This window comes from Cydia splendana, chromosome 21, assembly GCF_910591565.1.
Source record: "Cydia splendana chromosome 21, ilCydSple1.2, whole genome shotgun sequence".
NCBI classification, from domain to species: Eukaryota; Metazoa; Arthropoda; class Insecta; order Lepidoptera; family Tortricidae; genus Cydia; species Cydia splendana.
The window spans coordinates 1,763,879-1,778,066 of record NC_085980.1 but is presented as its reverse complement, the minus strand read 5'-3'; the positions used below and the strand labels follow the sequence as shown (position 1 = coordinate 1,778,066).

The 14,188-nt window shown below is 36.2% G+C and overlaps 2 protein-coding genes across 3 annotated transcripts in view; one reads left to right on the top strand and one right to left on the bottom strand.

Annotated features, from left to right (window-relative positions):
• The window catches only part of LOC134801168 (small ribosomal subunit protein bS18m), a 168,673-nt gene that overhangs the window by 17,761 nt on the left and 136,724 nt on the right, over positions 1–14,188 (top strand). The gene's annotated exons all lie outside the window — the stretch shown is intronic.
• LOC134801106 (ABC transporter G family member 23) overlaps positions 322–14,188 on the bottom strand; it is a 147,276-nt gene continuing 133,409 nt past the window's right edge. For both annotated transcript variants that reach the window (XM_063773632.1, XM_063773634.1), the window contains 8 exons: positions 11,253–11,425; positions 10,607–10,669; positions 7,291–7,446; positions 5,359–5,593; positions 4,909–5,033; positions 4,416–4,540; positions 2,595–2,839; positions 322–2,130 (listed from right to left, as the gene is read on the bottom strand). In XM_063773632.1, the coding sequence (XP_063629702.1) occupies positions 1,808–2,130; positions 2,595–2,839; positions 4,416–4,540; positions 4,909–5,033; positions 5,359–5,593; positions 7,291–7,446; positions 10,607–10,669; positions 11,253–11,425 (1,445 nt within the window). In that variant the 3' untranslated portion in view covers positions 322–1,807. The remainder of the gene's footprint in view (positions 2,131–2,594; positions 2,840–4,415; positions 4,541–4,908; positions 5,034–5,358; positions 5,594–7,290; positions 7,447–10,606; positions 10,670–11,252; positions 11,426–14,188) is intronic.

The window sequence follows — 14,188 nt, the reverse complement described above, 5'->3', positions numbered from 1 at the left end:
AAAGTTGACTTGCTAGAGTATATTTGTCTTTGGCTTGAAGACTTGAACATAATATGCAAAATTATTTAAAAAAACATTCTATAGTAGTAATACTCCTAGAGTACCTACTTAGTACTTATACTTTACTCAAAGTACTCGTAGTATTAAGTATCACAACAGAAATTACTCAATAATACTTGCGCCAGCTTACTACCATATTTAAAAGATTTACATTTATTAGCACTATGTGATGCTAGTTCTATTAAAGTCGTGTATTACGAGATCAAAATGTTGATTGGCCTCTTAGTCGAGCGGGAAAGGAATAAATACAAACAACCAGTGTGTTTGGTACGGTATAATTATATATTTAATCATTACAAAAATGTCAATGTTAGCAAAAATAATCACAGTCTGCCACTTAAACACGTCTATTCTAGTCATGAAGCCGGTACAAAACAAGCGCTTAACCTAAACCGTTTCACATTAAAAAAAAACTAGAATTTTCTACACATGCAACACCACACAACTGTCAAAACCTGTTAAGAAATGGCGGCTGACGTCTCAACTGTCAAAAGCAAATTAACCTTTTTATTTTCTTTTAGTTGACATGTCGGCATCCAAGTCAATACAGAATGTTAAACTATCTTACTGTACAACTAAAACTAAGATTACATTTATAATTCACACTGTAAAGCTATCATTGTCCATGTCAAATTTTAAACTGTTTTTTTATGTGTCAAAGATGGCGCATGGCGGCATGTTAAAAAAGCAAGAATAAATAGATCCAATTGGGGTACAATCACTATGTCTATGGCACCATCTTAAGCTATTGGTAACTTTAAATCAGGTATCAACAGAAGTTCTTAGTAAGCCCGTAATGCCCCCTCTACACGATCGAACATTTCACCATAGTCCGATCGTTTGAAGGAACCTTAAACCCTTCAAGCGAGACTAACTTATTATTGCTAACATTCCCGAAAACCTAGAGTACCTACGTACTTATCGATAAATTATAAATACAATACTAATATTTACATTTGACTAACAGTCATTCGCTATGGACTAAGTCAGTTTGTTCGGATTGAGCAAATATAACCCGCTCAGCAAGAACGTAAAGGCACTTTTACATTACATATACAACACAAAACAAAACATAACATTTAAGCTGGCAACAATGTGGTGTTCATTCATCATGCAATGTCGAAATTGTGCGTTATACCAGTGTAAAAGCATCTTAAGACACCATACAAACGTTTGAAAAACTAAACCTAAGCTTAAACCACGGAAGTCTTTAAAAATTGTCAAATAGAAATGTCAGAACCTAAATTATATGACAGTTTAATCAAATTTAAAACGTCTGTATGAGGCCATCCGAGCGGAACTCGGCAGGACGGAACCCACACTCCCTACACCTTTGTGACTACTGAGCATAACCAGGGGACGTTAGACAGAGGACAGAATTAGCGAAAAACAGCTTTAGAATCATACTATAAAATTTACACAACTTTCTGTACTGTTTATCTGCCTAACGAGACTTCAGAAGTGGGATAATAGTGCAAGCGGTACTATGGAAGTCATAGTAGCTTCAATAAAAATAGGAAAAATCACCATGTCCCACCAGGGGAAAAATGGTACTGACAGTTTGGAATCAGAAAAAAGATGAGATTTCTCCCCATTAAAATGGTGTGACAAAGCATAATCATACATTAGTTTTAACGTTAGAACTAGGCTATAAGCTTTATACACCAAAGAAAAGATAGACAGCTTGAAAATAATTCTCACTGCTTTTCCACCAATTCCATCCCCTTCTCGACCCATCTCCTCCCTCTTAACCCCTCTTAAATCTCAATATCGTCAGCGTTACCACTAAGAACATAGCGATCCAAATCAGGGTTGAAACGAAGCCCATATAGACCTCAGGGTCCGCTAAAGGCCAGCCTCTAGTCAGAATGGACCTTAGGGATGTCGTGGCCAAGGTCAGGGGCAGGCAAAGTGAAACGTAACGGAGGATCCAGGGCATGCCCTCGATGGGCCAGATGACGCCGGACAGGAGGAGGGTGGGGTAGAAGGAGCCCAGGGCAAGTTGGATCGCGTTGCGCTCGAGCTCGCAGGCGGCGGAGATTACGAAGCCGAAGCACATTCCGCAGAGACCTGGAAATGAACATAAAAATGAATATTACCAATAGGACATTCTTAGATTGATTCATTTGATTGATTGATTGATTGATTGATTGATAAATGAGATGATGAGCCAACATGATGTGGCCAATGATGATGATGATGATGATTACTTAAATAGCATTATCAATTTTATGGAAACTGGCATAGGTACAATTTAATACTTATGCATCTTCTTCTTCCTCGGTTTCTCATGACTGATGGTCGCCATGACTCAGGAACAAATATCTGTGCTCATCACACAAATAAATGTCATTATCGGGATTCGAACCCAGGACCATTATGATCTATTGACCCTCAACATTTCACTTGGCTGTATGTGACGAGCAGCTCTAAATGGAACACATAAGAACTGCTTACATTTTCAAGTTATAAATAAGGAAAGAGAGAAGAGAAAGAGTGGAGAAAGAATAGATAACTATTAATTATATCAGTACCTTGAAGAAGCGTGAGCATGACCACCAACGCGATATTCCCGTTGCACTTAACCCCGAACACCAGGATCATGAAGATGAGCACGAGCGCGGTCTGGCCGACCATCACCACGAACTGCGTGACGACGTGCGAGAACAGGATCTCTCCGGGGGACACGCCGGCCACCCACGAGCGGTCCAGGAGACCTTCCATGCGCTCCACGATCAGCGCTGACGAGGTCAGGGCTACGGCGAGGAAGAACACGATCCTGGAAGGAAACATTATTGGTTATATATGTACATAAGTACAAAATGGCATACTCAACTCTGTACAGAAGGACTGTACGTCAACTGTGATTTAGAATAGACAAAAGAACGATAAATGTGTACATACACAGTTGAATAGTATATTTTGGCACTGAATTGACAACTAAATCAGATAATGCTGCACGTACGAGTATGCTGCATATAGTGATGTGCCGAGAGTAAAATACCATTACCGGTATTTTACCATTTGGGAATATTACCAGTAAATTACCATTCTTCCCGGTAATATTCCCAAAAGCGGGTAATATACTCGTACTTGAACGCTTACGTTATAAATGAATTAATTTAATTTAAAACATGTAGAAATGGCTTAATTATCTTTACGTCTCTTCCACGCGTAGCTTCAGCTATCTCTTTCACTGAATCTTAGCGGAGTTGCGAAGCAATGTAGTATTACGCTGTATCAGGTACTGGGCTATAACCGCAAAAATCAAAGTTCGTTAATTACGGAGGTTTTTCTGTTACTAAAAAAAAACCAAATACATCAAATAAATCAAAAAAATCTAATAAATATACACACTCAAAATAAGAATATTATTATATTAATTAAGCTATAAAAAATTACCACTATAAAAACAATGTCATTGTACTACACCAGTACACCTTACCTACTCATAAAAATGTGATGATTATTATTAAATCAATGTGATTTTTACATTTTCGTTTGAGTTTTACTAAAATTCTAGTATTATTCATTGAGTGGTTTTGACTGGAACTGGTTTTGACTATGCCCACTTGCCCAGACAAACGGAATACTTCCTAGTAATATTGGTAAAATACCGAGTAACATTGGGAAAATTACCAGTAGTATTGGGAATTTACTAGAAAAGTAAACCTATGTTGATTTTTTGCACTTCGTATGATGCATTTGTAGACAAGTAATTATTTAATGTAAAACAACTTATGTTGACATTTACTGATTTTGAATATTACCGTAAATTACTGATTCTGGGGAATCTTACCGGTAACATTACTGGGAATTTTCCCACCTTGGGTATTTTACCGGTAACGGCACATCAGTAGCTGCATATCTACCTAATTGTAATCGAGCATCTAAAATAAATTAAATTCAATGGTAGAACAATCGTAGTCATCTGAATCGATCAGACATAATTTCAGATAGTTAGATATGCCTACCAAACGCGTTTTGTAATGTTCTGACGTTACACGTCCATATGACAGAATACTTTATTACTAATATGGAGACCAGTCTTTGAGAGTCTTATCGCACTCATCACCAGACCCCAGGGCTTTCTATTACTGTTGGCGCCCAACGTGGGACATTTTTGAAGTAGAAGACATGTGACGACAAACTTTATAAATCAGGAGCGACACATCTTGCTGCCTGCTTTCTTGCTTCTATATGTGGAAAACCTGTCATTTCTGCGATGAGAAATTCGTCGCCATCCAGCTTCCCCCGTCATTTTTGGCGCCCAACGTGGGCCCAACGCCCAAGTTATGTAAGAACTACAAACTTCGTACTTAGTCAGAAATGAAATGTATTAAACCTAAACTTACGTGAGAATGACACCAGGAGCTACGAAGTCAGTAAACGAGGGGTTGTTGTCGCCATAAATGGGCTCCTTGAAATCAATCGGGATGTCTCCCACCTTCGGGTTGTAGTCGCACGTAGCCAGCAAGTCCTGAAATACGATCGTGTAAAAGATTAAGGAGCCGCATAATTCATGTAATTGTGTTCTGAAGTCGTGCAAGTTTTGCAGTTTAGGCGTATAATGACCGAGTCGCAAAATATTGTTTTGTCCCATTCGCTTGCTCCTTCTCTAAATGGCCACTGCAAAAAGTCCCCACTACAAAATGCCCCATTCTCGTTCTACGTTTTAAACAATATGAGTTTAAATAACCTGGAAACCTGACCAATTTTAACCACCAACTATGACCAATTTGATTTTACGAATATGACTATTTTAATATTTTACAAAAATGGGAAGCAAAGGACATGACTTTTAAACGCACATGACTTTATGTGACTGGTAAAAGTAGAATATATTACCTTAGCAAAGTCTCTGTACGAGAACTGTATGTCCCTGTTGAGCATGAGTCCGATCTGCTGGTTGGACATGTCGAGCCACACCTGCACTTCTGACGATTCGATCGTTTCTTCGTCGGCCGTGTCCGCTGTGGAACATTTAAATACAAATTAGTTTCGTATATCTATTAAGTTTTTTTTACCATCATCGAAACTTTGTCGGCCTATTTTAACCTTTTAATATGTTTCTATCAATCCACAATTTTTTGTAACTCGATAACTTCGGAATCTCTTATTGAATGAACTTTTTTTGACAGAATATTTCCGCAGTTGTTTAATCCATGTTATGTCCATGTTATTTAATGTAGCGGTTTTTAAGAAAGTCTTTCTTATAAAACACTGTTTAACTTCATTTTCATCAGCCCGTTGTCATCCACTGCTAAAGAAGAATATTTATAAAAAGGTTCAACTTACCAAGAGCCAATCTCGCCACCAAAGAATCCGTATAATTCTCGTTAAAGTATATCGCGCCCCACGCGTCTCCTCCTCTCACGGCGTTCAGCGCCGAAGACAAGTCAGCATAGTATTCCTTGATGATGGAGGCGTTCCGGAGATGGTCCAGGTAGCGGCAGGAGAGGTTCTTCATGGAGCAGGAGGAGTTGTAGGGACAGAGGCCGTTGATCACGTTCACGTCGTTGTTTACTATGGCCTGTGGAAGAAAGAAAAATTAAGGAAATTCCAAATATTATATCTCTAAGAAAAAAAAAAATTTCTATTGCTGTTATTTCAAATAGACATACTACTATTTAAATTATAAAACAGCTCACCGGTGGTTCAGACACCTGTCCGGTAAATACTGTAAACAGAGGACGCTGGTTCGATTCCAGCTCTGCACACTGGAGGCTTTGGTAATTTTTTCCTTCTTATATAACATTTATTTCGGTTTATATAGGTATTAGTTATCATAGAAAAAATAACAAAGGCCTGTATGGTCTTCCGTTGCCCATTGTCAATTGGAACACCAGAGGAGAAAATGAGAGAGGGCGTTTTTTATGTGAAGGTCGTATCAATCAGTTCATTCCACAGTTTAGCTGTGCGATGCAGGAAGTTTCTGAAGAAACGCACTATTGAGGACTGTCAGGCATGACAAAATGAAGATGATGAAGATGAAGATGAAGATGAAATGAAGGTGAAGATGGAAATGCTGCTGCGTAAAGAGATGGTAGAAAGAAGCGTCATCAAGACTAAATCAATAAAAAAAAACTCTCAGAAAGGCTAATGCTAAACTAACAAAAGAAGTTATGGCTAAGACATTGCTATTATTAATATAAACCGTCATTTTAATGGTGGTATTTAATAAAAATTATGATACTTGCGGAGACAATGACAGGAATTATAGCAATTATTATATAATTACTGTTATATTATTTTGAAGTAGAAAAAAAATCCTGGTGTCAATCAAGGCAATGGAAATTATATTGACATAAATGAAGAAGATTATGAAGAAAATTTTAAACTGTGTGGTATTCTATTATTAGTATTGTATTTCGTAAAATATTGGCAAAAACAAAAAAAAAAAATACAACACAAAAGACGACATTATGATAACAACTAACCGTAACCAGTTTGACTACGTTTAAAGGACAATGTGTCACAATGTCATGATCATACATAACAATGGCTGTAAGTAATATATTATATTCCAAATTTTATATTAAAGGAAAAAGAAAGGAGGAAGGAAATTTTATATTTTTCTATTGCGAAGGTTGCGGGTTCAAGTCCTGCCGGAAGCATAATTTTTCCATTTTTTCCTTTAATATAAAATTTGGAATATCGCTCGCAGACGTATCTGCATGTGTAAAAAAATGATTTATATATTATATTATTAATAAAATACACGATGTAATGTTGCTCCCACATTGGCTATATAAAATGTTATACAACTTTGAGTGATAGGAACAGCATGATATTGATAGTGTTTCATAATGCTGTCCCTGTCACACGATGTTATATAACATTTTATCTACACTTATATCATAAACCCTCTATGATGCCTTCAAATAGTATACTTTATGTAACTATACATAATTAGGCATTAAAACACTCGTGTGATCCTATCATGAAACTCACTTCGTTCGTTTTATAAACCCACACTCGAGTTTTGATGTCTTTCTTTCTTAAACTACTAAACAGCCAATGTGGTTGTGGAAGCACCATAACAACTAAGTCTTAATCCCAACTAAAGCGCTAGGGTCGCGGCCGATGGCAAGACTGAATAGAATGACTTGCATCACAGACAACAAGAAGATAAACTGCATAACGCCGATGTTACGCCACATTCAGGGAATGTTCTTGACTAACTTATTTATTTCCTATAATATTAATGTTAAAATACATAATACATACCAGTTTAAGCCCGCTAGGGTCACGGCCGATGGCAAGACAGAACAGAATGACTTGCATCACAGGTAGGACGAAGATGAAGAGCATCACGCCGATGTTACGCCACATCCGGAGGAAGTTCTTTTGAATTAACGCCTTTATTTTGCCGCGCGATGTTAACTGGAAGGAAGAATAAATTAATGAGCAATATGGATAAGTAATTATGAAAAGTGCAGGTTGGCATGGTGGATGGAGGACTGGGTAGTGTCCACTACCCAGTCCAACATCCACCAACCCGCTGGGTGGACATTGTAAAGAAGGTCTGCCAGGGATCTACACAGGCGCCTATTATAATAAGGAAGGAAGAAAATCGTGCAGAATGGAGAGCCTTGGTGCACAAAATTACGACCTCATGTGGTCGCGACTCTCAGTCATGAGGAACCGAGAAAGAAGAAGATGCATAAGTAATAAATGGATTAAAGAGTTATTTTATTGGGACATAAAAATACAAACTAAACTAAGTAATAAATTGTATCCCAGTTTACATAAGATTGTTGACGCTATTTAAGTATTAGAATCTATGTTTTATAAGACTTTGAAGTAAAGTGTCAAGACACGGTCGGGCCGTATTTAAATTCTGTTTCAGCCGTGATCGTTTAATTTTATTCGGAGTAATTGAAAATACTCCTACAGAGAAATGTAGATATTCTATAACATAAGAATAAGAATAATTTATTGATTATAATTGGGAACACAGTACATGCACAGGAGATGTCTGGTAACCCCTAAACTAGGGTGAGCCTGTGTCTTGGGGCTTAACAAAAAGAGTATGTAACAGTTAGATAAATTAAATCTAGATAACTTAAAAATACTTTTTATCTAGAGTCAGACCGTGAATAGTCTGCAGCGATTTTGATAGCCCACGCAGTGCAAGTGTCATTTTAAACGTCAAACTTCTATGAAATTATGACGTTTAAATAACACTTACACTGCGTGGGCTATCAAATCCGCTGCAGACTTTTCTTGGTGCGACTCTACTGATATGTCATCTAAATCCAGTAGGTCCAGTAGGTCCATCTAAAATAAAAATATCTGGGAGACCAAGCTTTGCTCGGAAAACATATAAAAACTCAAAAATACGCGTTTTTCCAAAGATAAAACCTTGCTAGATCGATTTTTTGCCGCCGAAAATCCCCATATAGCAAATATTATCGAAATCGTTAGAGCCGTATCCGAGATCCCCGAAATATATATATAAATAAATAAATATATATACAAGAATTGCTCGTTTAAAGGTATTAGATAAAACACCCACACGTGTCAAAGTTCAAGACCGCATTTGTCTTCCTCATACTAGTGGGACCGGTTTGTTGACGTTAGTTGGACGTTAGCAATCAAGAACAATCGACTTGTTCTTACATGTTTGTTTAGTGTCATTTTATTTTTAAAAATCAACAGGAGCTTTAATACTCATATTCGTACTTCGTACTGTTAAAGCTTAGCACTTCAACAAGTCGAATCATTTATGAAATTAGCTGCATCTATAGATTTAGATTTAGATTTCTTTATTTCAAGATGAAAGTTACACTATAAATTTGCTACATTCGTCAAAATTATGTTTATCTTCTCATCATGATCGTCAAAAATTACATTATAAAGGATGATGTTCCGCTCCCATACAAGTTTGGCCCAACACTCGCTAAACATGAGTGGTATATTGTTAGGCTCCAAACATGAAATGAAAGTCCCGATAGTTATTAGAAATTCACGGACACTTCACAGAACATTATAAAAGCGGAATTTCTCTACGATTTTGAGGTTAGGAATTCTGCCTTATATCAGGCCATGTTAAATACTATTATGCCTTATTACAAGGAAATAAGGTGCCGTAAATAGTGTAAACATATCGATGATATTGGGCGTTTAAAGGCTGTCAAGGAAGAAAAATCGAATGATTTTTGGTATTAGGTTAATACATTTTTTTAAATAAAATAATATATTTAATACGACTTCTTTAAATGAATAAGACATAGCATGCGAACCGGAATATACCATAACAACTAGAGCTGTTTTATAGTAAAAATTGTTACAGTATCAAATGTAAAACCAATCACTTAAGTAAACATATTTACATCAATTCCAGAGAGAGAAGAAATACAGTAACAATATGGGATTGTTATAATGAATTCGATAAGTAACTCATTCCAAAACAGAATGTTTCAAAAATAAACGTTTGCCTAAAAGGCACTTAATAATAAACTTAATTTATTTCAAAGAAGTTAGTATTCCTATTTAGTAGGTTTATCATATAGGTAATTTATAAAAAAAAAGTTAGATAAGTATATATTTTTCCCTTTATTTTAATGTATTTTTAAGTTTTAACCTATTTTCGTGTTATTCATATTCATACCCTGATATCAAATAAGGTTTTATTAAAAAAGTTAATCAATTTTAAAGAAGTAAAAAACATCTTCAGTGGGGAAAGCCGGTGAAAGTTAATTGTAAATTGGTGCTCTTCTAGATTTCATACAATACTATCAAATAAATATGTAATAATCTAATAATTATTATGAAAACACAATCCATAGCGACTCTATTCGTTCCATATTCGTTCGCTATTCACTTTTGACGTAAGTCATTTGGGTATGTTACAATTAAAGTCATTGGAATAAATAGTTTTTACTGTATCTCAGTTCTTTTTGCAATTTTGATACTTAGTGCTTAAAACAGTATGTCGTTAGTGGTATGAATGTTTTTCTTTGAAGTGAGCGTTATTAGCATCAACAGGAACATCGTAGAAAAGTATTTTGCTGCCATACTTTTTTGTTTGGCTCTGGACGTCCATTTATGAAATGTCATTGATTCTATGTAATGGCGTGGGATGTGTTGATTTGGTTTAATTACTCTTTAACTTATTTTCTTTACTAAGAAGTGTCCGTTAGAATCTAATATATGTATGAGATTGTAAGAAATATGATTAAATTTATCGTATATATAGCATGCTTATCGAATCGTAGGCCAAATTCGGCATGATCCTTTAAAATAAAAAGATTAATTGTGTATAAAGCATTAATCTCTCTCGCTTTTCACATGTACGGTCAAAGAATTTTATTTTTGTGTCTCTTTGTATCTTGCCACGGTGACAGTGACAATAATATAATATGAGATCCCTAGTGGCTGACAAGGCACGATATGGTACAGAAAGAAAATTCTTCGACTGTATATAAGCAGAGGCGAATGCTTTTATGGTGACAGATGCATGCATTTCACTGTTTTCCCTTAGATGCAGGTACATATATACAATACAATAAATCAATAAATTAAAATAATGAATTCTTACATTGAAAAGATCTTCACATATGTCCATTTGTGGTCCTTTAGGCTGGTTAAGTTTTCCGGGTAGCTGAAAACAAAACAATGCTAGTTAAACGAGATAAAAGCAAGACTACGATTACTAGACGATTTCAAAAGATTATTTATCCCCAGACCTTAAAAACAGTTCCACTTACAAAGTACGAGCCTATTTGTTACACATTGAAATCCTCCTAGTCGGCTTTATTAAGTCCTAGGTCTTAACAGAACACAGAACCGATGTCATTTTGATATCGAGCAGTTTATTAACAACGAGAACCTTTCCGTCTCCAAACCATTTGATTCGAGTGCCACGGTCAGGCGCAAGCGTGACAATGCCTCCTTTTAGCAGCCTTATTCATAACTTACGGCTTTTTTTTTCCTGTGTCTCAATTAAATAAAACCCATAAATGTACTCATGTCGGCATTAGAATGTGTCTTCCTTGCTCTGACAGAAGTACAACCCCTTGGCCTTGAGGGTCATATGGCGACTCCTAGCTCATGCTTGGACTGCTTGTTCAACTAACAACGTCATTTTAAACTCCTTGGCATCTGTCCCAAGAGCCCATTGCTTACCCCAAGCTTAATAAGATTTTGTAAAGTCTATGGCATAATCATGTCATGGAAGTACTCACGTCACCATTAGACTGCGCGCCTTCTGTGATGAGCACCTCCTTGCTCTGACAGAAGTACAGACCCTTGGCCTGGGGGTCGTCAGTGGCGTACGGCGCCTCCTCGCGTTTGGACATCTTGTTCAGCCCTAGGCCTCCGCCGGACACATTCAGCTCTACCGCCTGGTTTGCTTGACCTGGAAGTAATACGACTTTATTTAGGATGTTTTTAATTTGGATAGGTATTAGGTACCTAACTATATAATTTACAACACGGCCCACAATCTCTCTGATTTTATTTGAGTTAGTGATAGATAGATAGATTATTCATCGCACACTTTAGTGAAAGAAACGGTAAGGGAAAAAGGTTGAGATAGAAAATAGGCGGTCCAATCGCTAAAAAGTGAAAAGGTACCTATTCAAATTCTGTAAACTGCTAAAATTATACGCATAGTTATATGTAATTTGAACAATTGAAGAACAAATTCATAGCCTAACTGGAAACACATCACCCAATTTTGCAACATTCCCATAAACATCTATTGCAGCTCTTTAATCAAAGACGATAACCTATCCATCAGCTTAGAAATCGTGAAACTCAGAATGCCTCTTAATTACCCCACTATAGAGCCTGACCTTTATTGTATTATTGTATAACACCTTGTAATACTGGTCAAAGTGGTGGTCATACCGTGACAAATCTATTCCGTACGCTTCGCCCGAATTTGCTTTCACTTTGCAAATTTCTATGTAAATCTTGTTTTTTTGTAAAACTGTTATGGTTAAGTAATACGCTTAACGCTTGCATGTGATGTTCGTATTCGCGCTAAATATAAAGTTTAACGTAACCAAATTAAGTTTTTATTCGCTTTTCCCGTAGTCACGGTGACAATAATATGACTTATGAGATTCCTTTACTTTCGATTGTCAAATATTTTGTCAAGTTTCTAAGATTTCACATTGGTATCAGATTACACAAGTGAAACTATTCAGTTTGCTTGGGAAATAACTATTAAATTAAAAATTTATAAACGCTCTAAGGTATGCTTTATGCTAAAAATGCCTTACATGATTTTTGAAAAGAGGCAAACCGGAAGGAAACTCGTTTTACGTAAAAACCTCATCGATATCAGTCCATCCGTTGGAGAGCTTACCATGACTTTTGGACGACCGGTCTGGCCTAGTGGGTAGTGACCCTGCCTATGAAGCCGATGGTCCCGGGTTCGAATCCTGGTAAGGGCATTTATTTGTATGATGATATAGATATTTGTTCCTGAGTCATTGTTGTTTTTTATGTATTTAAGTATTTATATATTATATATATCGTTGTCTGAGTACCCACAACACAAGCCTTGAGCTTACCGTGGGGCTTAGTCAATTTGTGTAAGAAATGTCCTATAATATTTATATTTATTTATTTATATTTACCATGCCACTAACAGACATACAGACAAGCGAAGACAGGCGTCAAACATATAACACCCCTTTTTTGCGTCGGGGGTAAAAAAGAGATATTAAAGTAATTGATTTTTGTCACACAATTAACATCATTTGCACAACGTGTTCAATAATTAATGATTATGTATGTATTTCTCAGCAAAATTATTAGTGATAATAGTGATTACGTATTGAGAATCGTCACAATCATAAAATTATAATTATACCTATTTATGTTTCTTAACAAAGAAGGGAAAGGATCTGACGTGGATCAGACGATATCAAGTAAGGTAAACGTACTGGTGCTCGACACGGTCCCAGTACATGACATCTTGAAACTTAAGTCATTGTCAATAGAGGTGACAGCAGGGTGTCATCTATTGGGCATTAGCATGTCGAGCACTAGTACGTTTACCTTAGCTGGAAATTATTTTTGATTGCTTTTTTATATCGTTTGTATCCAAAGTAGGTACATATAAAAAGTAATTAATTATAATTATACATAGGTAATAGATGTGCTAGGTTTCGTCATGATAACAACCAAGGAACTTACAGACTTGAAAACCTCTAATATTGTCTTTGGTTACCGCGATAGTTACCTACTCATTAGGTAAATTGAACTATGGACTACGGATTATATCGCGTTCCATCCTTACCGACTGTTCCAACCTTAGAGCATTTAGTAACTGGAGACGCTTTGGCCGTCATTTTCTGTACAAAACAGGTATTTGCCTATGTATTGTGACTGTTATGATTTTTATTACTATATGAAATGGTGTAAAATTAAAAAAGTTTAATTATACCTAATTTTATTATCGTTACCTACTTAAATAAACAGTTTGTTATAGTTTAAGATTTATAATTAAAGTGAGTAATAATTTGTTTTTAGGGTTCCGTACCCAAAGGGTAAAACGGGACCCTATTACTAAGACTTCGCTGTCCGTCCGTCCGTCCGTCCGTCCGTCCGTCTGTCTGTCACCAGGCTGTATCTCACGAACCGTGATAGCTAGACAGTTGAAATTTTCACAGATGATGTATTTCTGTTGCCGCTATAACAACAAATACTAAAAACAGAATAAAATAAAGATTTAAATGGTGCTCCCATACAACAAATGTGATTTTTGACCAAAGTTAAGCAACGTCGGGAGTGGTCAGTACTTGGATGGGTGACCGTTTTTTTTTTGTTTATTTTTTTCGTTTTTTTTTTGCATTATGGTACGGAACCCTTCGTGCGCGAGTCCGACTCGCACTTGCCCGGTTTTTTAAAACTTTCACAGGTAGCATACTTATTGTTCATACTTGTTTAAAAATTGTTGACAGTTTAGTGTCGCGATGTTATTTTGTAAACACGGAGATTCCCAAAACATTTTATAACAGTATTTTCTCAACACACTCTAGTATGTTATTACGGATGTGCATTTTTAGTGATTCAGTGTTGCCAGTTAGTTTTATAAATATGCCAGTTAGTTTTTTAAATATAAACATCCGTTAATTTAAGTAACCTATTCTAAAGGCATATTCAA